This window comes from Paramisgurnus dabryanus, chromosome 9 (assembly GCF_030506205.2).
Source record: "Paramisgurnus dabryanus chromosome 9, PD_genome_1.1, whole genome shotgun sequence".
In the NCBI taxonomy this organism is placed as follows: domain Eukaryota; kingdom Metazoa; phylum Chordata; class Actinopteri; order Cypriniformes; family Cobitidae; genus Paramisgurnus; species Paramisgurnus dabryanus.
Genome location: NC_133345.1, coordinates 23,910,139 through 23,932,648, shown reverse-complemented (window position 1 = coordinate 23,932,648; position 22,510 = coordinate 23,910,139). Strand labels below are relative to the sequence as shown.

The following is a 22,510-nucleotide window of genomic DNA, read 5'->3' as shown; positions in this document are numbered from 1 at the left end:
ATCATTGTGGTATTCAGTACATCTAATTGACTTTGTGGCTTTGTGTGCAGTTTGTGCTCTGCCTAAAAATTATATAAAAAAATATGGGGAAAAGGTATTTAAAGCAGTTGTGTTTCCATTGTTCACCCTATACGTAGGCAGCTGCCATATTAGGCTTTTAATCGTTTTTAATTTTTTTTACCTTTTTTTTGTCTTTTCTTTCATTATACACTTTACATTCTGTAGTTGCAAAGGTCTGCCTGACAGGCTTGAAGAAGTTATCAGCTTATTATTCTAATGATCACAAACTCCTTTGGTCTCAAGCTAACAAATGGACTCTTAAGAGCATCATGACAGTAACAATGTAGGATGTATACATAATCTGGGGGCATACTGTTCACTCTGTATATTCTGGGACTTGTTTTTATTTAACTGTTTTAAGTACTTGAAAACTATAAAACTCATTTTCAAGATATTTTGTCTGATGTCATAGTTATTTCTTTATCACGTGTCTTTAAAATATGTATTGGCACAGGCATAAACACTTCATAGGTACAGTCATTTATTGCGCAATCTACGCTTTTACATCTTGTTCTGTTGATAGGCGTGTTCGCCTTCGGCGGCGCTTCAGACCGATTGAAGTGTTGCATCAAAGTTCTGCGAGAGCAAATAAAAAAACGCACATTTTGAGTCGCCCTCGCGGTGCTTTTATGTAAATCTGTCTGCGCAGCGCTGAAAGAAGTTGAACACGCTGGATGAATCGTTTCTCTCCAGGTCACGTGACTGCAGAGGACCTTTGACCAATGGCTGTGTCTAGAAGGGATACAGCTGCGACCAAAATCTCGTGAAATCTCGCCGGATGAGCGAAATTTTCATCCTAATCATATCCCCAAGTCTAATCCTAAACCCAGCATTTTACGGGATTTAGGCCGTAGTTATATCATATCTAACAAGAATCGCTATTTTTCATCCTAATCCTAAACCCAACATCTCGCGAGATTTTGTCGCAGACGTAGCCTCTCTAGTCAGAACCTTGACGAGGGGCTCACACCCACCCAGTAGCGTACCAAACTACAACGTGTTGCACGACACGTCCAAGACGCTCGAAATTAGAAAGGAATTCCAGTTTTTAATTTCATGATATTAGTATAGTGTTAATGTATCTCAAATGCTACAATATTTCGATAACCCGTAGGTTTACTGATGAAAAATGGCTGATTGAATGCACAGTGTCCTAAACAGAAGCCATTTTTGAAACGAAAAAAAAAAAGGAATACAAACGTACGGATTCTTTAGTATTTTTACGTAGATAAATTTTAAATATGATGCATAAAAAGGATGTTTTGATAGTGAGCAGCATTTCTTACTCTTGATTTAGCGTTGTTGTCCTAAAACAGGTTTGGAAGGGGACGTTACTCTGTCGTCCAATCGGATAGTGGAATGGGTGTGGTCAGTTGACGTCGGTTAAACCTCTTCGACTTCAATTTTAAGTGCGCACGAATTCACGCATCAGATACATTGTGCTCTTGTCTTGTACTGACACAACGGTTTTGCTCGGACCACACTAAATTTATTCATATATATTTGCCTCAAACTGACTGTTATTCAATTGCGCCAGTCTGCGATCGCATCTCTTAACATCCTATCTTAAATTCATAACAGTAACAGCAAACATGAAGACTAAATTTGTTAACGGCGTGTCTTCGTCGCCTTCAATGTCTCTGGGCTTACTGGTAAATGTGAGTGCACTGGAAGTCCAGCCAGATAGTGGGAACGACTGCAAAGACACTATTCGAGCGGATGAGCCAGACCATCAGACGAAGCATAAGGCGTATCTGTGGTGTAAAGAGTTTCTTCACGGAGCCTGGAAATCAATAGATGAAGATGATTTCCAAATCACTATAATCAGGTATTATGATTTGCTATTTGACGACAGTGGAACTGAGCCCAAAATGGTGTTACTTGAGTCGCACCACATTATTAAAAGCGCTAGGAAGCAACATGCTCACAGGAAATTCTTTAGATGACGATTTGTGTTTTAACGTTACATACTTTCGTTTATGATTCATAGATAAGAACCAGTTTTAAAAAATCATTTCGGAGTAGTCACATGAAAAGGATTCATGTGATTGTGAGAGGGGAGTGGTCGGTTTTTCATTCTAAACCTCTATGTTTTGCTTTTAGGGGAGGTCTCAGCAACAAACTGTTCCTCTGTTCTTTGCCAGAGAACCAACCGAGTCTTGGAGATGAACCACGAAACATTCTTCTTCGTCTTTATGGACAAATACTGCAGGTGTTTTGTTAGTTATTTAATTGGGGAAATCTTGATGAATGTTTTGTTTAATTTTGCACAGTCAGGTTACACGAAATATAATTAATTCTTAGAAGTTTGAAAGGGTACTTGCGTGCTTGGAATCTGGCAAGCTGCATTTATTGATAGTTTTCATGTGACGTCACATAATTAGGGGTCGCCTCACTGGAGGGCAAGAGAGCGCAATTTGCCGTTTTCCGAAGAAGCGAGTAATCTCTCTTGTTTAGCATAAATACTGAATGGTTGTGCAAGAAAATGCACAAACCGACAAGAAGACAAGCCTGGGATATTGTTCGGCAATCAACTAAAGTGATTAGTTACACTAACTGCTGAAGATAGCTAGTGTCATGTGAAAATTAATTAATTATTTAAAAAAAAAAAAGATAGCTAGTGTCATGTGAAAATGCAAAAGTGATGTAAAAAGAGTCAAAATGCAATGTTTGCAAATCCTTTTACACCTTTATTAGATCATTTGTTGACTGATCTTTATTGTTTTTCATTAATATGATTTAATGCTAATAATATGAAAATGATAGTTCAGCCAAAATGTACCCAAATAGCCATTTTTTTTTTCGGACATCAAAATCAGAGTTATAATAAAAAATGTCCTGGCTGTTCCAAGCTTTATAATGGCAGTAAATGGTGCTTCTGATTTAAAGCCCCCAAAAATTAATCCGTTAATCCATACGGCACCACTGGGTTAATAAAGGCCTTCTGAGAGCAATCGATGCAATTTCTTAAGAAAAAATATTAATATTTAAAACTTTATAACAAACTAGAATAACTAGCTACCAGTAACTACTGACGCACGTTCACAGGAGTACAGCGTATGGCTTATTCTGATAACTTCTGTGAATTCACATCGGAAGCACTATTTACTTCCATTATAAAGCTTTGAACAGCCAGGACATTTTCTAATATATCTCGGATTGTGTTTGTCTTTAAAAAGATAATTATATACATCCAGGATGGCCTGAGGGTGAATATATCATAGGGTACTTTTCATTTTTGGCTGAACTATCCCTATAATCCTGGCAGCAGTAAAAGATGAGGAATTTTCCACGAAATAGATGCAAACACCGCCAAAGTGGAGGTCTAGCAGGAATCTTCCGGAATTAAGGACTCAGGTGTTATGTATATATTGCAATTGGCCAAAACAGTTGAATATTTGTGACTTGAAACAGGTGGAAAATGTAAACGCATTTAAATGTAAACTGCAGCCTTCTTGCCCTCCAACCCCCCTGGTGGGTCACGTGACTGAAAACTATCAATACCGGTAGTTAGTTAATCGACACTCATGTCCTTCATCCATGTCAAATCTTAACTTTTTTAAGCTTAATGATGAACTGTGTAGTAATGTATAGTTTTGTATTTGTGTGATATCATCAGAACTGAGGTAAGAATGTTACATATTTCCTGTTTGACACTTAAGCGTGAATTATGCCTAGCATCTACGCTGTAGGCTGTGCGTAACCTAAAGCCTTGTTTATACTTGAGCGTGTTAGTGTGTGCGGCGAAAATTACATCATTGCAAAGAAGGCTGGCATGCACGTTGAATACACAAGTCCCCATTTCGCGTGACAGTATAAACAGTATTTTTGTAACTGCCTACGCGTCGCCCCGCATGCAAAAATGACCGACCTCGAGGCAATTCTAGATGAGCAGGCCTTGTCAGTGCCTTATCTCTTAAATCAATCCATGCAAAACAATGCATATACACATAATCTCACACTTTTAAAGTAAAGTATGGGAAGTTTACTAGTTAAAACAAGAATTCTTTCACATAAGATTCAGAATAATTGGCTTATATTGGTATTAATGTACCGCTGGATGAGGAATACAATATAAAAGATTTCTGTATTGTTTGTTTTATAAAAATGTTAATGAAAATATTTTATAGAGACATATTTAAGAGATTGTAGTTTTATTCATGTTCTTATATTTATATATTTTGCTGTAATGTTTCAATGTAAGGGTTGTTCCAGTGAACGACGACTTCTATCCTTCACTTTGTGTTAGTTTTATACTCGATTAATCGAGTCACCCGCTGTCGTTAGAGAATAGTGACTAGTGCATCAATAAGCACCTCGAGTATAAACGCCCCGTACGCATATAAACAAAAATATAACAACGTGTCAATTCTATGCGATCTAAAAACAGTAAAGCTACAGACTTTATGAAATTTATATTTTTTTTATCTCAAAACTTTTGGCCGCAGCTGTACACAACAAGACATGACTGTGGACTACTAGTGCCTACTAGTGAACACAAACAAAAATGCTGAAGTATAAACAAAAAGTGGTTAGTTGCCTATGGCGTAGAGGCTAAATCACACTTTAAGCGTGATTACTACTTCTGCGTAGGACCTACGCCATAGGCTATGCGTCAGTTTTCATTTATACTTCTGCATCACTGTTTGCGTCGACATGGAATTAAACATGCACATCGCTAATAGGCAGTGTCCACAGGCATCAAGGCAAAAACCTAAGAAGCAGTAGCTTGTTGTGTACGTTGTTGGAGAAGCAGCAGTGGAAAGCGACACATTTTTTGGCCTGATGGGAGGGGTTCTAGAAGATCCACATAGAACTGATGCGTTGTTAGATTTAAGGAGAGGCGCACGTCAGCCTACGGCGTAGCGTTCACAATTGACGTAGAAGTATCAATTGGGCTTTAGTCATCTCTTATGATCTTTTTGTTTATCTGGCTGATAGTTGGATAACAATATTTTGGTAACAGACAATCAACGTAGACAGTTAAATAAAGGTCTAAGCAAAAAATATAATTCTGTCATTATTTACTCAGTCCAAATTCACACAAAAGGTTACATTTCGTAGACAACTAGGCAGTTTTCTGAAGCTTTGCAATTAATATAATTAATTAAGATGTTATTCACTTGGACTGGTCCTGTAGCTATTTGGAATTAGCTATTAGCTATTTGTTAGCTATTTGTTAGCTATTTGTTTTAGTCAGTTCTCATTCACTTTAATTAAAAAGTCACTTGTGTTCTGTGGAAATACAACACAGGTCATATGATTGGAAATGACTTGGGGTGAGCAAATGATGGCAGATTTGTTATTTTTGCATATTTTTTGAAATATAGTTAGGCAGTTTATTATTTTCTGTGTTGGAATTGCACCAAAAATAATTTTTTTCAGGCTTTGTTTAATAGATGTATTTCATCGACTGAATTTCATGTGTTTCAAGTGGCAAACTGTACTTCATGTGACAGTCTCTCATAAGCCACTAGAATGGGTATTAAATGGGCAATTAAGAATGGATAATTAAAAAGATCACTCCTCAGACATTAACTGTGTATTTGTATGTGTGTGAATAAAAGTGCACAAGCGTGTTTACCCTCTAAATTTAAAGAGGTAGTTTTGTTTGGGTGATGTACCTCCATGGCTGTACATGCGTGTCTTCTTTGCCGTAGGCTTGCCAAAGGAGCGTGCCTTGAGCACTCTTGTTTCCAGGTGATCCCAGCAATACCACTCACGGTACAGTATGTGATCCCTGAAGTCACAGCATTATTTATGCGCAAACAAAGTAAATGCGCATTTTTACAATTCTTAAAAAATTGCGCTCATGGCATACGCTGCTTTGTCTAAAGTATTCTTTTCCTTTGTCTTTCTGTTTTTCAATGCTTTAATACACGTGTAGGAAATGAGTAAATTATTTATGAGTCATATGATGGCCTTACAGTATGTTCTCCAAGAGATCCTTTAAAATTTGTCAAAGTAGCATTATAAAAGCAGCATTACATGTAAATTTATGATTGTGATATATTTGTAGCATTATATATTTTCAACATCTTTGCATAATATTTTTTTAGTATGCTTTTATGAATTGCAAGTAATTGTACGTAAATGTGAACAATATATAGAAATAAAGGTATGTTCTATTTAGAGGTTGCTTTTTTGTAGTTAGTGAAGAGTTGTTTTCATTCACTGAATGCTTTTTGAGAATGGCTGACAAACCTATGATGTCATACCTGATGAGGTGTCAGTTGGTCCACAGTTCAGACTCTCAAGTCAGGTGTACATAAATGGAAACCTCAGACAAAGCACTAGCCATATTACAAATTACGGGGCATGTGGACTTTGGTACATGGTGATTCATGTATAAATTTCTGATTAAGGTTTATTTTCAAATAGGGGACTAACAGTAACCTGGGTTCACCTTTATATATTTAGACACTTTTTATTGGTGTCACTACCATTCAAGTTGCTTCTGTGAGATTGACATAATGTTCATTAGCTACCATGGACACCCATCTGTCCAGATTGAGATCATGTCAGTGTAATGGAGAATAGTGTTGTTTGATACATTTTTGTGCTTGGTCTCAGTGAAAGATGGTTTTGATATAATTGATTATCTGTGGGCATGAAAACCAAATTTTTTGGTTCGGATGTATTAGATTTTTACATTATGTTTATCAAAGCATAAATGGCTAGCAGCCCGTATTAATGCTTGTAAATTCTTCTTCATGTTAATGTATTAGTAATCCTACTGTGCTGCCAAAGACATAAAGATGAGGTTATGAGAAACGCAAAAAGAGATGTTGTTTATTAAAATATGAAGATGAATAAAGTGATCTGTCACAAAATAACCGTTTGTACTCATGGTTAGTATTTTGCTCTCTCTCTTATTGTCAGATGTCCTGTAATAAAGGAGGATCCAGAGAATCAAATGCTGAAAATCACTTTCAAGTAAGTAACATATTGGTACAGGTCATTTTTGACTGCATGGGTTTGTGTTGTATTTGAGCTGAATATAGAAATATGATACTAACGCGCTACGCTTCTTGTAAACACTCACTTTGTCCTATCTCATCGGCCAAGAGCCAGAATTCTTAGTGAAACTGTTATGTTTACCTCCCGTTTTGAGAAAACTCATCCTCAAAGGCTGAGCGACAAGCTATTTGGGTCATAAGATATGTTTTGTTAGGATCTTTACTGGTTTTGATTTGAAACTTTTAGGTCAAATGTTTCCATGAGCACTTTTTCGTTATAGTTACATTCTTGTTTTTAAGTGATTCTCTACACTAAAAACATCAATAGGGACCTCTTTAAATAATGAAATGCAAAAAAACACATAAAATCACATAGCTCACATAACACACATTGTTTCTGCATTTCTGATGTTAATCTGGAGTACCTATAAAGTAGTATTACATCCTTTATATCTCTGAAGAGTCTTTAGTTTAATCAGATTTATAAAAGAAAGATTAGCTTTACCGAATCTTTCTGATAACGTACGAAAAAATGAAGAAGGAGGAGTTACTACTGCGGGAGGAGCGAGTACGAGTCATGCAACACTATACAACACCGTTTAACTTATGATTCACTACATGTTCGTGTCATTTATAGTATATGCACGCACCTATTTCCAACATTACAGAGAAGTGTTACTTACCGCATGCAACTCATGACCCGGTTGGGACTTTTCAATGAAATCCAGCACATCAAGCACACATGCAAAACTCCGCTGCTACCCCGAATAATAAACTATGTCCATTGTTTCCATAAGGCTGACTTTCTTCTCCTTACATCCAAAAACACACTTCTTCTTTCGTGCCATTGTTGAGTTTTGAAATTAAACAATGCTGTGTCACATGATGTGATGTTTGCGTCTCTTCTAAAAAGAAGTGATACGTATAGAAACCCCTGAAACGTCAGCTGGACCTGTTTCCGAAACTTGTACAAACCCTGGCGAAGTGCATTTGGCCCAGAAATACTCTGTAACACGTCCAACTGCTTTTTTGACACTTTGCCTACGTTTAGCACGAGGAAACAACTCTATAACTGTGTTAATAAGTAAAAATGCATGAAATACCATTGAACCACCCCTTTAAGACTTGGTTTCATAGTTATGTTGACTTTTATTACCCTACTGGGCTTTTTAAGAATACATTAACACAGGACTAAAATTTTGCCTGTGAAAAATCTGATATTAGGGATATTTTGCTAGAAAGCAAGACAAGAAAAAAATTAAGAAACTAATAACCTACTACAGTAATGATCAAGGGGCAGACATAGTGTAAATAATACATTTTTATTTTGTGCCTACGAATCCTACAGTAGTGGATCCTATCATGATTTATCTGTGGCGTCTGCGTCCTTTGCTTCATTCTGTTTTGCACGTGTCATTTTTTTTGTGGCTCCATCCAGAGCTGTACAAAAAAGACAGAAAGGCTTTATGGAGTACCTATATTTTTTTTGCTGAGATGGACATTCATGACACCTGCATGTAGATGCTGTCCTTGTACTGCTGTGTTTGTGAACCAATCTGTTTCAGTAATCCAGTGATAATGGCTTGTGTATTAAGAGGCATGAAGCACTGGAAAAACCCAGCAGCTGTTGCTCTGCGGTCACATGGTGAGTCAGCAAAACGGGGAGGAGCTTGAAATGGGGAGGGAGAGAATGGAGCAGGTGTTAATCAAAAACCTTTGGTTATATTGTTATAACCAAAAAACTTTTTATTTAGAAAGAGAATTTTTTCAGATTTGCCAGTGGGGTAAGAAAAATAAGTTAATTGCCTGAAAACAAATTTCAGTGACTTTTTTTTACATTTATAAATAAATTGTAATGTATTTATATTGTTTCAAAATTGTTTAGATATCTTAGGTATACTCTAACTGGTTACTGAGAAAAAAGTATGAAAAATAAAATTATAAAATGTAATATTTTTAGGGTTTTGTGTAGGGACAGAATAAAGTGGAATGGTGAATTATGTGTTGAGTTTTGCCAATTTCCTAAGTATGTTTTTAGGAAGTGTAATTTCCTTTCGGCTCCTTCCACCATAACTGTTTTTCAGTAGAAAAGTCATAGTGTCCTGTTTTTTATTTCTGAGAGGACAGGATGTTTTTTTAATGATCAGATCTGTTGCCTTTTTGCCCGGAGGTTTGTCGCACAAATATTGTTCATTCTTGTAATATCAAACATAGGGATAAAGGAAGCACAGTGTAATAAGATAATAGAGAAAAAATGAATAATATAACATTTATACATAATATATACACTGTAAAAAAAACTTTGCTGCCTTAAATTTTTTTGTTAAATCAACTCAGATTTACAAGTCATGTAAACAGAAATTAGTTGTCACAACTTATAAAGTATAGTTGAGAAAAGTCAACTTAAATGTATAAGTTATAACAACTCACCTGTAGTTATTACAACTCATCTCTTGTCAAGATAAATAATAGTAAGTTGAAATGACTTTTTAAAATACATTTTTAAATTTCTACACTGTAAAATAAAATTTTAAAAGTTGCTGCTAAGCTTTAGTTGACTTAACCTAACTTCATAAGTGTAGTCAAAGTTTAAATGACTTAAAGGCCATTGAGAAAAAAAATAACAATATCGTTGTGTTTTCTTTATCTGATTTCTTAAATGTTCATCATATTTGTGATTGCTGAAAATACTACTTTATGCATATAGATGCATTTATGATGTTTATTTAATATTACAGTATGTTTACATAGCTGGTCAAACTGAAGTTTTATGGTATTTATTTATGCTGTGCCTACAAAAGGGATATTGACATTTTTCACGTAAATATTTGCTTGTTTTGCTTATTTATTCATCTAGTGATTGACAGTATTGCAGGAGCACCTGTGTTTCAAAGTGAATATAGAATTGCAGCCAATGTGAATTCAATCATGCTTACCAGATGTTTTAAATAAAACCCTTAGGCATTAGTTCAAAGTACAACTGACAGGCTACTGGTAAATAAGTAATTTCTTCATAGTCCATTTCTGTTTGAGCTCTAAGAAAAACTAAGGAATGTAAACTAAACTATTGAACTTTTGAAAAGTATGTCAAAAGAGATCCCTTAATTAAATACTTACCGGGATGGGGACCGTTTTGGGTTCTGCGTATTCACATTTGGCACAGCCTCATCCAAAACCAAGCTTAATGTCATTCCTAGTTAAGCAACCATAATTAATGACTGGGATGTTTGGCAAGTCCTGTCATGCTCACCACAAATACCCCTCTTGTTTTTTCCCATTACAGAAGTTTTGCTCAAAGTACGCCATTTTCAATTTGCTTATATGACTGAATTAAGTTCAGACTTCATTGTTAGACAACATCTTTTATATGTAATATAACATGTACATTTGATCTTATATGTAAATGAAAACATGTTTACGGAGAATGGCCATTAAAGATCAAGTTAGAGCTTGTTAAAGCCAGTAAAAACGTTAATTACTTCAAGTCACTGAAGGAATGTGTTCATGCATTCTCAAACACTTATAGCACCTATAGCAGTCTGAAACGCCTATAGCAAACTAATTTGAGGAGGGTGACGTATTGGCTTACTAGTTTTTTTAGCATTTTTTTTTTTTTTTTTTTGGCTGCCTCTTTTAACTTATGACAGTACATAGTAAGTCGTAGGTCATGGAAGTTGATTAATTTAGTTGACTGTTTAAAGTGTGTTTTGTTATTTGTAATTGCAGGGGGCTGAAGCTATGGTGTTGGAGAGTGTTATGTTTGCTATACTGGCCGAGCGTGAGCTGGGTCCTAAGCTGTACGGCATCTTCCCGCTGGGGCGGTTGGAACAGTTTGTCCCAGTACGTCTTCTTCATATGTGCTGGTATAATAATAATTGAGCAGAATTCCTGGATCTGTGGACAGTGTGACGTACCTATTTGTTTTGACTATTTGATCATGTATACAAGTGTTATTGCAAGCAAAGTCACATGCGAGAGTGCAGCCTCGTGACAGACAAAAGCGCTAAAGGCGTATATCCCTTAGTTCCTTTATCTCTGTAACACTAAGACTTAACACTTGACAATAAGCTACTATTTGTTAATATTAAATAATGCATTAGCTAACAACATTTATTAATCTTTGTTAATGTTAAACAAATGCATTTCACTGTGCATTAAAGGTGCCATAGAATGTATTTACCTAGGCATAGATGAATAATAATAGCTCTGTATTACTGATTACTCATTTTTTAAAAAGACTGCTGGAAAACAGGCCAATCTTAACATAACATCAACTGTGTCACAGTCGAGATGTACGCCTCAACATTAAATTAATTAGAAAGTTGGCAAAATGTTTACTTATGTGGGCTACTGACATGAGCCTCAGAGCAGAGTTCAACATTATTATTCATGACCCTTCCAAATAGGACAAAAATAGACAATTTAATTCAAAGGACAAATCTTATGGTTGTAAATGGATATGTAAAACATTTCTGGATAATTTTTGCACTTAATAAAGTTACATACCTTCTATATAAATATCAAAGAACAGTTTAACATATTATTTCAATACATTCTTTGGCACCTTTAATAGTTATCAGATAAACGTTTGATTTTGAAAATATATTAATACGCATTAAAATGAACATTAACTACTAAGGTTAATAAATGCTGTAGAAGTTGTTGTTTGATCATTTATGTTGACTAACCATTAAAAATGCCGGTATGAAATCGATTCTGAATCGCAAGGCTGTGTTTCATGCACAGCTTATGCGTGTATTAAGGCATTTGGTCAGTAGGAAGTCATTATCATTATAAGTCGGAGTCGTTTATAACGTGCATTTAAAAAAGCAACACTCGTTAAACAAAATCATTCAAAATATTCTTTATTATCATGAAAATACCTGAAACAATCTGAAGAACGGTGATATAAATATTCCTGTAGACATTTTCTGGAATAGCGTTTGTAATGATACTTCTTCTATGGCACAAAGGGAGTTTCTGCAGGAGAACGCCCTCTGGCTTTGGGATGTGCCGGGATTTCACCGTAATTCATTCAAATTCATTCATGGAGAAAACGCACATTTGCACGATTAATCGTTACAGCCCTATTGACTAATGTAATAAATCTTGCAGCAAAGCATCACCCGCTGTTTTAAATACACCCTTGATCACAATGTACTGTGTTTTACCTGTTCATCATGTTTTTGATAAAGCAGTATGTTTTTCTGCAGAGCCGAAAACTCTCCACAGATGAGCTGAGCGTTCCTGCCATATGTGCTGAGATTGCAGAGAAGACTGCCAAATTTCATGGAATGAGAATGCCTTTCAACAAGGAGCCAAAGTGGCTGTTTGGCACTATGGAAAAGTGCGTAACTATAAAAAATCAGTTCAGTTAATCTAATTTATGCCTGCTAAGTTCCTACGAATATTCAAATGCCTAGTGGGGGGTGAAATGTTTGCATTATTGAGCTTAATTCTGCTTAAATTGATTATACATCTCAATAGCAAATTACTATACTGCATGATAAAACTCACAAGAATAAGAATATGGTTTATGCTTATAACATTCTAGAAAAAGGTGAATTTTTCAAAAGCGTTGTCATTAGTATATTTACTTGGACATTATTATAGATTAAATGCATTTATTATCTCATGTTACTTAAAGGGGACATTTCACAATACTTTTTTAGATGTCAAATATATCTTTGGTGTCCACAGAGTACATATGTGAAGTTTTTGCTCAAAATATCATATAGGTAATTTATTATAGCATGTTAAAACTTCCACTTTGTAGGTGTGAGCAAAAATGTGCCATTTTGGATGTCATTTAACATGCATATGAACTAATTTCTGTACTAGATTGCAGTGGTGTGTTTGGATAGTGCAGATTAAGGGGTGGTATTAACCCCTTCTGACATCACCAGGGGAGCCAAATTTCAATTACCTATTTTTTTTTTCACTTTTTTTCAGTAACTAAGTTACTGGGTTGATCTTATTCACATTTTCTAGGTTGATAAAAGCACTGGGGACCCAATTATAGCAAAAAAAGTCAGATTTTCATGGTATGCCCCCTTTAATAATGTAATGCATGAAAACTCCAAACAAGGCATCTTAAAGGGACAGTTCACCCCAAAATGAAAATTCGGTCATCATTTACTCACCCTCATGTTGTTTTAAACCTGTTTGAGTTTCATTATTGTGTTGAATACAAAAGAAGATATTTTAATAAATGATTGTAAGCACACAGTTGATGGTACCCATTGACTTCCATAGTATTTGTTTTCCCTACTATACCATCAACTGTGCAGGTACCATATTTATCAAAATATCTTCTTTTATTTATCACCGTCTGTATTTGCCAGTAACTGAAGAGTAGGATATTTTTGTTTACTTTACTTTTGTCTCTGATGTTCAGTGCTAATGGTGCTATCGTCCACTTCACAGGTACATGGACCAAGTACTTCGCCTTAACTTTACCAGGGAGTCACATCTGCTGAATTATTCTCGCCTTTTGAGCCATAACTTACCTCAAGAGATGGACAACCTCAAGTAAGATCTTATCTGTATTCAATTTCAGCACAGCTGTAATTTATATCAGAGAAATGTAGCAAATATCTTTAAACCTTACATGTTTGCAGACAACACAGTGGCTCAGTGGGTAGCACTGTTGCCTCACAGCAAGAAGGTACCCGGTTCGAACCCCGGCTAGGTCAGGTGGCCTTTCTGTGTGGAGTTTGCATGTTTTCCCTGTGTCAGCGTGGGTTTAATCCGTATACTCCGGTTTCCTCAACAAAGGCCAAAAACATGCAAGTTAGGTGTATTGGAGATACCAAATTGCTACTCACCTAACCTGTGCATGGATAACTTGTGTGGATCAATATGTGTATGGTTTTAACGGTTCTCGCCATGAATATAGCCATAGATGCTGGAATGTTGTAAAGAATAAATTTTTGAGTGACAGATATGAAGATATCTGTGTATCGACAAAAAATAAAGTGGGTTTGGTGGCTGCTGTTTTTTTTTTTGGCCATCGTCTCATTATAGTGACTTTAATGTCTGTTTGTGCACGCAGGTGTCTACTTGAATCTACTCAATCACCTGTTGTTTTCTGCCACAATGACCTGCAAGAAGGTTAGAAGTCTGTAGATAAGATTTTGTACTTTGGCTTTATTCTTTAATGTTCCATTTTTCATGATTTTAACAATCTGCTTGTTACAGGAAACATCTTGCTCCTAAATGATGGCGAGAACATGGATCAACAAAGGCTCATGTTGATCGACTTTGAGTACAGCAGCTACAACTACAGGTCTGTAATGTTCATACTCAAATAAAATGCACTTGTAATCTGATAGTCCATAGCAAATTACAGTCAGAAAATATATTGCAGCCACATTTCAGTGAACATACTGTATATTTGCACAGTCTTACGCAACAGCAGCGCATACATTTCAGGAAAAATCACTTATGTCCTTTTTTACAGTTATTTCATCATCGCCCGCCCAATTACAGGGATCTGTTATTCTAGAACACTGCAGTTTTTTGATAGGTTTGGAATGCTTAGGGTGCCCCAATTCTCAGAAAGCACCTCCAGTCTTTGAAAGCTCTGGCAACCAGCCCACACTAGGCAGTCAAAGCACTGCAGTCAGGGTTCTTGCATTCTTGCACATGCTCAAACACGGGCCACAAACAGCCAAGCGCTAAACTTTAACCCAATGGTGTTATATAAAGAAATAATTTTGTAATAAAAGACTCCAACCAAAGAGGACAAGATCAATGTCCCAATAGTGTTTGACATGAGTCAAGCATGATTCCCATTCTGCCATCCATTGTTTTGCCCTGGGCATTAAGCGACTCATCTTTTGACAGCGCTTGTCGGTACACCAGCAAAGCCAATAGTGAGTTGTAGGAAATGAAGCCTGGGTTTCACTAGCACAAAGATGTGCGCTTTCTTTGTTCGGTTTCAGCTGCAGCTGTGAGACTGCTTACAAAGAACTACACAGATCTATTCTGGCTACTTGTGAATGAATCTCATTCAATTTGCATATCTTAAAGTCAAGTTTTATGCCCTTAGTCATACTTTAACCTGTCATTAAAATGTTAAGCACCTTGCCAAAACCGCAAGGCACTCAAATGTTTCAGGTACCTTTTAAAGATATATCATGACACATTACACCAGTAATACAGTACCTGTGGCTAAAAATAAATAAGCTGTCAATCAGCATGTCAATGTTTTTGCATTTCTAGTCAGTACTACCAAAGAACTTATATTGACAAGAAGTGAAAGTCAATAGAACGTTCCATTGCAACACCAGCGCCCAGCAGCAGCCCTACAAATCCGCCATTTTGGAACGAAAGCGACTCGGGAGTCAACTAAGTTATGGCAATATCAGCTACTTTGTACTTTAAAAAACAAATTCAAACTGAATGATGATAACACAGAATAACAGACTCAGACCAGTGATCATTAATCCCTTTTTACAGCTTATTTTCAGATATTTAGGTAAGTCTTCCACTTTTATATAGGCTAATTTGACATACAAACATACCTACATAAACTCATCCACACATAATAGTTTGGCTCCATATACATATACATACACACATACACATCTGAATTGCTCGAAGTGGATTAAGTAAAAAAAAAAACAGCCACTGTCCAAAAGTGGCAATTATAGTTAACAGACAGAACAATGCATCATGTTCTATAAGATTATAATGTTTGTAGCGGGATCCAGGGGATTAATATGTACAAAATATATTTCATATCAAGTGGAGTTGGTAACTAATAATAGTAAATGTGTAAAGTAGCATAAAATAGAATTTTCATAATAAAGCAAGAAAAAAACTACCTCAAATGTGTATCTATTTAATGATTGGATTCCACAACTCCTAACAACAACAAATCAACACATACATACAATACAATACAGCATTTCGTGTAGGTGTAGCAAGTGAACAAAATTTTAATTTAAGAAACTTACTATTGCGCTTCTGATTTGGCTGTGAGATTCGCTGAGAATGAATTGAGAATGAATTGGCTGTGAGAATTTTCATTCCAAAATGGCGGCCGCGCTACTGAAGCGCCACCTAGTGACTGTTGCCAAAAACGAATGAGAGTTTCCCCTCTTGTGCTTCTATACTCTTTGGTACTACTTTATGTGCAACCAATTAACGCGTTTGTAATTAGTTTGATGACTCAATCGGACTAAAAAACTTCAGACTGAAATTTCGATTGATGATTTTCTTCAGTATGCTAGTGCTGGGTAGCTCTGCATTTCATTTAATGGCGGGGTGCATGATTTTTTAAAAACACTTTGGAAAATGGAGTCAGGCTGAGTACCAAAACATCCTTGTAGCCAATCAGCAGTTCAAAAGAAGGTCCAGATTCTATTAGGGTAGGGGTGTGTTTGTTTAGGTGATTTCAAATCTCAACATTGGCTTTCAGAGATCATCTAATGTTAAAGGGGCCACATCACAAGACTTTAAGATGTCAAATAAATATTTGGTGTCCCCAGAGTACACGTGTAGTTTTAGCTAAAAATACCATATAGATAATTCATTATAACATGTTAAAATTGACACTTTGTAGGTGTGAGCAAAAATGTGGCATTGAAATTCAAACACTGATCGCAATGATGGTGGTTTGTTGCAATTGAAACTCAATTGTGCTGTGAATTATTTTCTCTCTCTCTTTCTCTCTGCACTAAATGGCTGTGAAGTGGTTGGATAGTGCAGATTAAGGGGCGGTATTATAATAATAAGATCTCCTTATGACATCATAAGCAGAGCCACATTTCAATGACCTAATTTTTTGTGTGCTTGCAGAGAATGGTTTACCAAAACTAAGTTACTGGGTGGATCATTTTCTACATTGATAGAACACTGGCAACCCAATTATAGCACTTAAACATGGAAAAAGTCAGATTTTCATGCCATGGCCCCTTTAATCTGAACTGATTTATTGCATGCACTCATTGGTCCCTACCAAAACACAACATTAATGTGGGTGGTGAACAACCAAAACTCCTTAAAGAAAATCCAAATGACGAATTGTTGTTAATGTGCAAATTTAATTTTCTTTTCCGCAGAGGGTTTGACATTGGAAATTTTTTCTGTGAATGGATGTACGACTACACCTATGACAAGTTTCCATTTTTTAAGACAAGCGCCAAAAATTACCCTACCAAAGAGCAGCAGGTTTGTAGATCTGATACTTTAAACTGCTTTCTTTTCTTTTAAATGTGCAATGGCAATAACTTTCTCTTTCATTTTGTATTTCTTCAGATGCATTTCTTTCAGAGTTATCTGTTAGAATTTGACTCCGAATTTGCAAACCTGAGTGAGCAGGACCAAATGAAAATCAAAGAGGAGATGCTTGTTGAAGTTAACAGGTGATGATACTTAAAATTAACTCTTTCACCGCCAGCGTTTTTCATGATTTTCACCAAAGTTTAATGCCTTCCAGAAAATGTTCTTCTTTAAATATATAAACATACAATATACCAAATGAAAGAACAGACCCTCTGCTTTCAAACAAAAAAAAAACGTTTCATCCTACCTTTAGTGGTTCTTTTGCAATCAGCTTTTGAATATGGGTAGGTTTTTGCCAAAACACCATATTTTGAGCAAAAAGCAAAAATAATTCCATTTTTGTGACGGACTTTTCATAGAGATCCCATTCAGAGCGATCTTTAAAAGAGACACGGACATGCAGCAGCTTGCCATAGGGCAATACTTCCGGTTTTAAAAAGTTGCGGAAGGGCAACTACCTGGTGGATAATAGCGGTATTGCGGAAAGACGGAAAATCTCGTCATTGGCGGGGAAGCGTTTTCTCTTAATTGACGAGATATCTTGTCAATGGCGGGGAAAGAGTTAAGCAGTCTTCTTTCCTCAGCCTGACAGATGTTTTTTTTTACTTTTGTTTGACTATGACACAACATCCATTTTAAATGTGTATTCTTAAGCATGTTGATTTTGAAATATGGCACAAAAGAATCGGAAAAATATGAGGATATTCCTCTGAGGTCCTGCTGTACTATTATGGCCACTGTAACATATAGTTCTGGACCATTTCCACAAAGTGATTCATATTTCCCAGGAGCAGGCAGATATTGTTTAAGTTCGCCAGACTTACTCTGTGAACCCAATGCTCTCCCATTTAGATTCGCACTGGCCTCCCACTTCTTCTGGGGATTGTGGTCCATCATCCAGGCCAAAATATCAACTATTGAGTTTGGGTACATGGTAAGTAATCGCTGAAAAGCTTTTGTGCCTAAATATGAATGTGCTTTTGATAAACATAATTGTATACTTTACTAGGAGACTACTGCAAGAATTTTATCACAATTGTTATCAGATTTGAGCTTTGCAATATTTGCGCTCCCTTTGGCAAGCCTTTGACCTGTACACAAATAAATTGTAAGGTCAGGGTAACACGACTATAAACATGAAGTAATGGTTTTGATGTAACACATTGCACTTAATAAAACATTATCAATCCACGTTTACTGGACGTTTGATTGTCTTATCTGGTTTAGCTGGTCTCTCAGCCTTACCCATTTCACCAGACTGGGATCAAGTCTAGGCTAAACCTTTGTTGATCTAGATTTCTTCTTTCACACAGGAATATGCCATGGCCAGGTTTAATGCATACTTTGAGTTAAAGAGGAAGCTGAAGGTTTAAAGGAAATGTGCATGAGTTCCCAATGGCAGAAGAGGAGGGGCAACAACCGCTCGTGTGTTGACAGGAAGAGTACTGGGCAGTTATTAAATGCGCTTAAAAGAGGATGCTCTCCAACTTATTATTATACTATCCCACGTGGGCCCAAATGAATGCGACATTCCTATTTCAAAAGGCTCATTGAATGTCACACATGCTGCTTTTCAGTGTTTACAAGTTTAATACAATTAACAAACCCGCCTCAGTTAATTGAAGAAAAACTTCTGTGTGGATAAATGGTGGTGGGTCAAAGGTTATTTGAAGCATTTCGAAAATATCCTTGTGCAGCTGTATTCACAATTATAACAAAATGAAAAAGGGTGTGGTCATTACTTTTTCAAGCTAACCTCGTGGTGTTTATCACCTATTCATCTGCTGTGGTGTTATCTATATAACTGATAATAGGAGACATGCTGTGAAAGATTAAGGTTCAAAAACGTGGACCTGTTACCAGACAATGGTACAACAGACCAAACTGTGTTGACATTGTGGTTTTGATCATTTCTGTTATTGCACAATTTTTCTTTTTTTTCCATCACCTTACCTCTATGTCATTCTCTACTAAAACAGACCAACCCTGTTCCTGGAAATCTACTTTCCTGAAGAGTTCGCCTCCAACCCTAATCAAACACACCTGAACCTGCTAATCAAGCTTTTTATGTTTTCCAAAAACATTAGAGGCATGTGTGCTAAAGTATAGTTGGTTTCTAAAGTAGGCACGAGGGTAGATTTCCAGGAACGGGGATGGCAACCACTGGTCTAGTAGGTTCTGTATTTTATTTTTATTTGTAGAAGTTTAGTAAATCCATGTGATGTGAACTACAGTAGCCACTGTTTGCGTACCCTTAATAGAGAGATGGTGTGAAATATCCAAACTTTAAAAATTGGAAAACTTTGTTTTTGATCCTAGTGGTCTCATTCACCTAATACAGGTGCTTGTGTATTTTTATATAAGAATTTGATAAGACAAATTTAATTTATTCTGATAATAAGAGATTTTCCCCAGTTGTATCTGACTTAGTCAGTTGTCTCCATTGAATACATACACTTTTAAATATAATATACAAGTACATTATGTACTTGTAAGTTAGATATAAATCTTACAGATTCACTTTGAACACAGAAGGGAATGTTGATAAATGTTTATTCTTGTTTTGTAAAGTACTATAGAATTGTTTTATAATATTTACTCTTGTTTCTTTGAATGTAGTTTTTATTGTAAACTATTTTGCGGTAATTATATTCATACTGTTTCTTTTATTTTTTTTCTTAAACTCTTCTTTGTGTATTTGAAATGTATTTGTAGTATTACAATATTATTGTAGCAGGCTGGCCTTTTTGCTAACAGTAATGTCAAAGGCACTTTCTGGAGCGGTTCTGTGAATAAGTTTTAGTATTTGCAAATGTATCTTATATTTTATTTTTCAGCAATGGAAGAAGTATTTGGTGTTCTCTGTCTATACTGTAATATTAACTGGTGGATCTTTCAAGCTATTTTTTTCTGTACTAGACTGATGATTGAATCATTTTCATATTGCACACAGATCTGATGTAAAATCTGAAAATATTTATTTACCTATTCAATTCATTTTAATAAATGGACAAAAGGTCAGAGTGGAAGGGATGTATGTAAAAAGAATTAATGTCTTTGCATTTTAAAATCAGGTTCAGTTTATCAAGGCCATGAACATGCTAAACCGTTCATTTGTTAACAATAAAAGAATAGAAGCAACACTATACACTTCTGCAAAAAAAAAAAAAAAAAAATGATTTCACTTTGCAGCATGGAAAGTTTACTAATGTACTAATTCATGCTTTGCATATTAACTGTGAATAAAAATCTGAAACATTATTTTCTGAAATTCCACTGTCATTTTTCAAGATCCAAATATGTGACCTTGTCTGTGAAATCCAGGTTAAAGTCTCATAATCTAGATCAGGAGCATCAAAGTTGGATTTTGCTTTGACAAGATATCCATGTAATATTTCCACTGAATGTTCTCTCAATTATACACTAAAACAAAGTTCCTGGGTTGTTCTTTTTCTAGGTTGATAGAAGCACTGGGGACACAATTATAGCACTTAAACATGGAAAAAGTCAGATTTTCACCCTATGACCCCTTTAAAGGTGACATAGAATGATTGAACGGGGTATTTATCCTTGTTCTGTGATGTGACATGTAGACAAAAAATGTTTTGTTTGGGTCTGTAATGCCTTAGAAGCTTCCTAAAGACCTCTCTCAGATAGCTCTATTAGGGTGGGGGATTTTAAACAAGTGGTTTTGCACCTATTTGGCTCCCCCTACTGGCTTAACTTGCAATCTCATTACTGATTGGCTGACTTTGCTGCCACACAAAAAATGTAGCCAATTATTTTAAAGTGGAGGGGCAGTTAGATGCCTGTGATATCATAAGCATCAGTTTTTCTGATTGGGCCGTTTTCTGGCTGACATTTCTAAAAGAGGAATTTCTATGAGACTGAGATGTTTAGCATGTCTAGCACTTTTTGTATGTTCGTGAATCTGGGTAGACTACCACTATTCAACAAAGACAAGGTAAAAATGGATTTTCATTCTCTGTCCCCTTTAAACAAATTCTTGGAATCTTCATGGATTCCTTAATCATTTGGCAGAGCTCTATATAATAATGATTATTAATAAAATTAGACGCCTTCATCAGATGCACGCATTATATACATTATATAGTACACATTTTACACAGTAACATTAGCTTAATGTAGTTTTTGATACGCTTTAGCCTTGATTAAAAACTAATGTAATCTTGTTATTTAGTTTGCTTGTTATCAGAAATAAACTCTTAAAGGACCCTATTAATTCTTCGTGGAAGTATACCGGTTACGTTGCATGTGTTCCACCACGAAATCCGTTTGTTTTTGTTGTTACTGCTAAAACATGTTTCACATACCAAAGTTTTGAATGAACCAAAGGAACGCTGCATGAGGAATTTAAACCCCTCCCAAATAGGACAGTCATACCACGCCAAAGAACAATACAAAACAGTACAAAGAGAACATGGGGCATGTATAATAGGGGTGGAAATGTTTTGTTTTCAAAATAACCCACAGTTATTAGCATGAGAAAAATGAAAGCAATATGTGCTTACCATGGTGTTACTCCCAAATGACACAATTATAATTCTATGTACTGTATATATTATGTACTGTAGCTGTCATAATTGCATTAAGTAATCTGTGTGTGAGTAGATTACACAGAATGAAGCCAGTCATGTGTCCTTGAATTTTTTTTTCTAATTGTATCTGTGGGAAGGGAGTTTTTTGGCTCTTCTCTGTGTCTTTTAACAAATGCCAAAGTGAGACATCTGGCAGCCATTCAGCACAGTAAGGATAAAGAGAGGATAGACAGGCAAACACACACACACATACAGAGAGAGAAAAGGTTTTAACTGTTTGCTTCATTTATATTTTATCAAATAACTTTTTTTTGTTTGCTTTTACTACAACTTTAATAGTTGACTTGTAATTCAGCTAAGATTAATGATCCAGTAAGTAAATTTAAGTGTAAATGTATATTCTAAAAAGAAAGGTGCGATAAAATGTCTTAATAAGCAGCGATGCTGGTAAGTTTTTTTTACCTTTTTAGAGTCCAAACTTTTTCCAAATTTTTTTTATTTGTGTTACAGAAAGGTTCTGTGGATGTTAAAGGTTCTTTGTGGAACCATAAAGCCTGACAAAGAGCCTAAAGACTGTAAAGCAAATGTAAATGAACTCTATTTCAGTTTAGGCACAATTTCCTAATTTTTCCCGTAAAA

The 22,510-nt window shown here is 35.7% G+C and overlaps 1 protein-coding gene across 2 annotated transcripts; it reads left to right on the top strand.

Annotated features, from left to right (window-relative positions):
• The first annotated feature begins 1,459 nt into the window (after positions 1–1,459).
• Positions 1,460–20,573, top strand: chka (choline kinase alpha). 2 transcript variants are annotated; one of them, XM_065283208.2, is made up of 13 exons: positions 1,749–1,888; positions 2,164–2,272; positions 5,721–5,784; positions 6,943–6,996; positions 10,746–10,859; positions 12,233–12,366; positions 13,446–13,550; positions 14,074–14,132; positions 14,220–14,307; positions 17,090–17,198; positions 17,286–17,392; positions 18,165–18,246; positions 18,626–20,573. In XM_065283208.2, exons 2-13 carry the CDS (start codon positions 2,226–2,228, stop codon positions 18,683–18,685), a joined length of 1,023 nt encoding a protein of 340 aa, XP_065139280.1. In that variant the 5' UTR covers positions 1,749–1,888; positions 2,164–2,225; the 3' UTR covers positions 18,686–20,573. The 2 variants fall into 2 exon arrangements, with proteins under 2 accessions (XP_065139279.1, XP_065139280.1); XM_065283207.2 differs by lacking the exon at positions 5,721–5,784 and having other exon boundaries at positions 1,460–1,888.
• Positions 20,574–22,510: the final 1,937 nt, after the last annotated feature.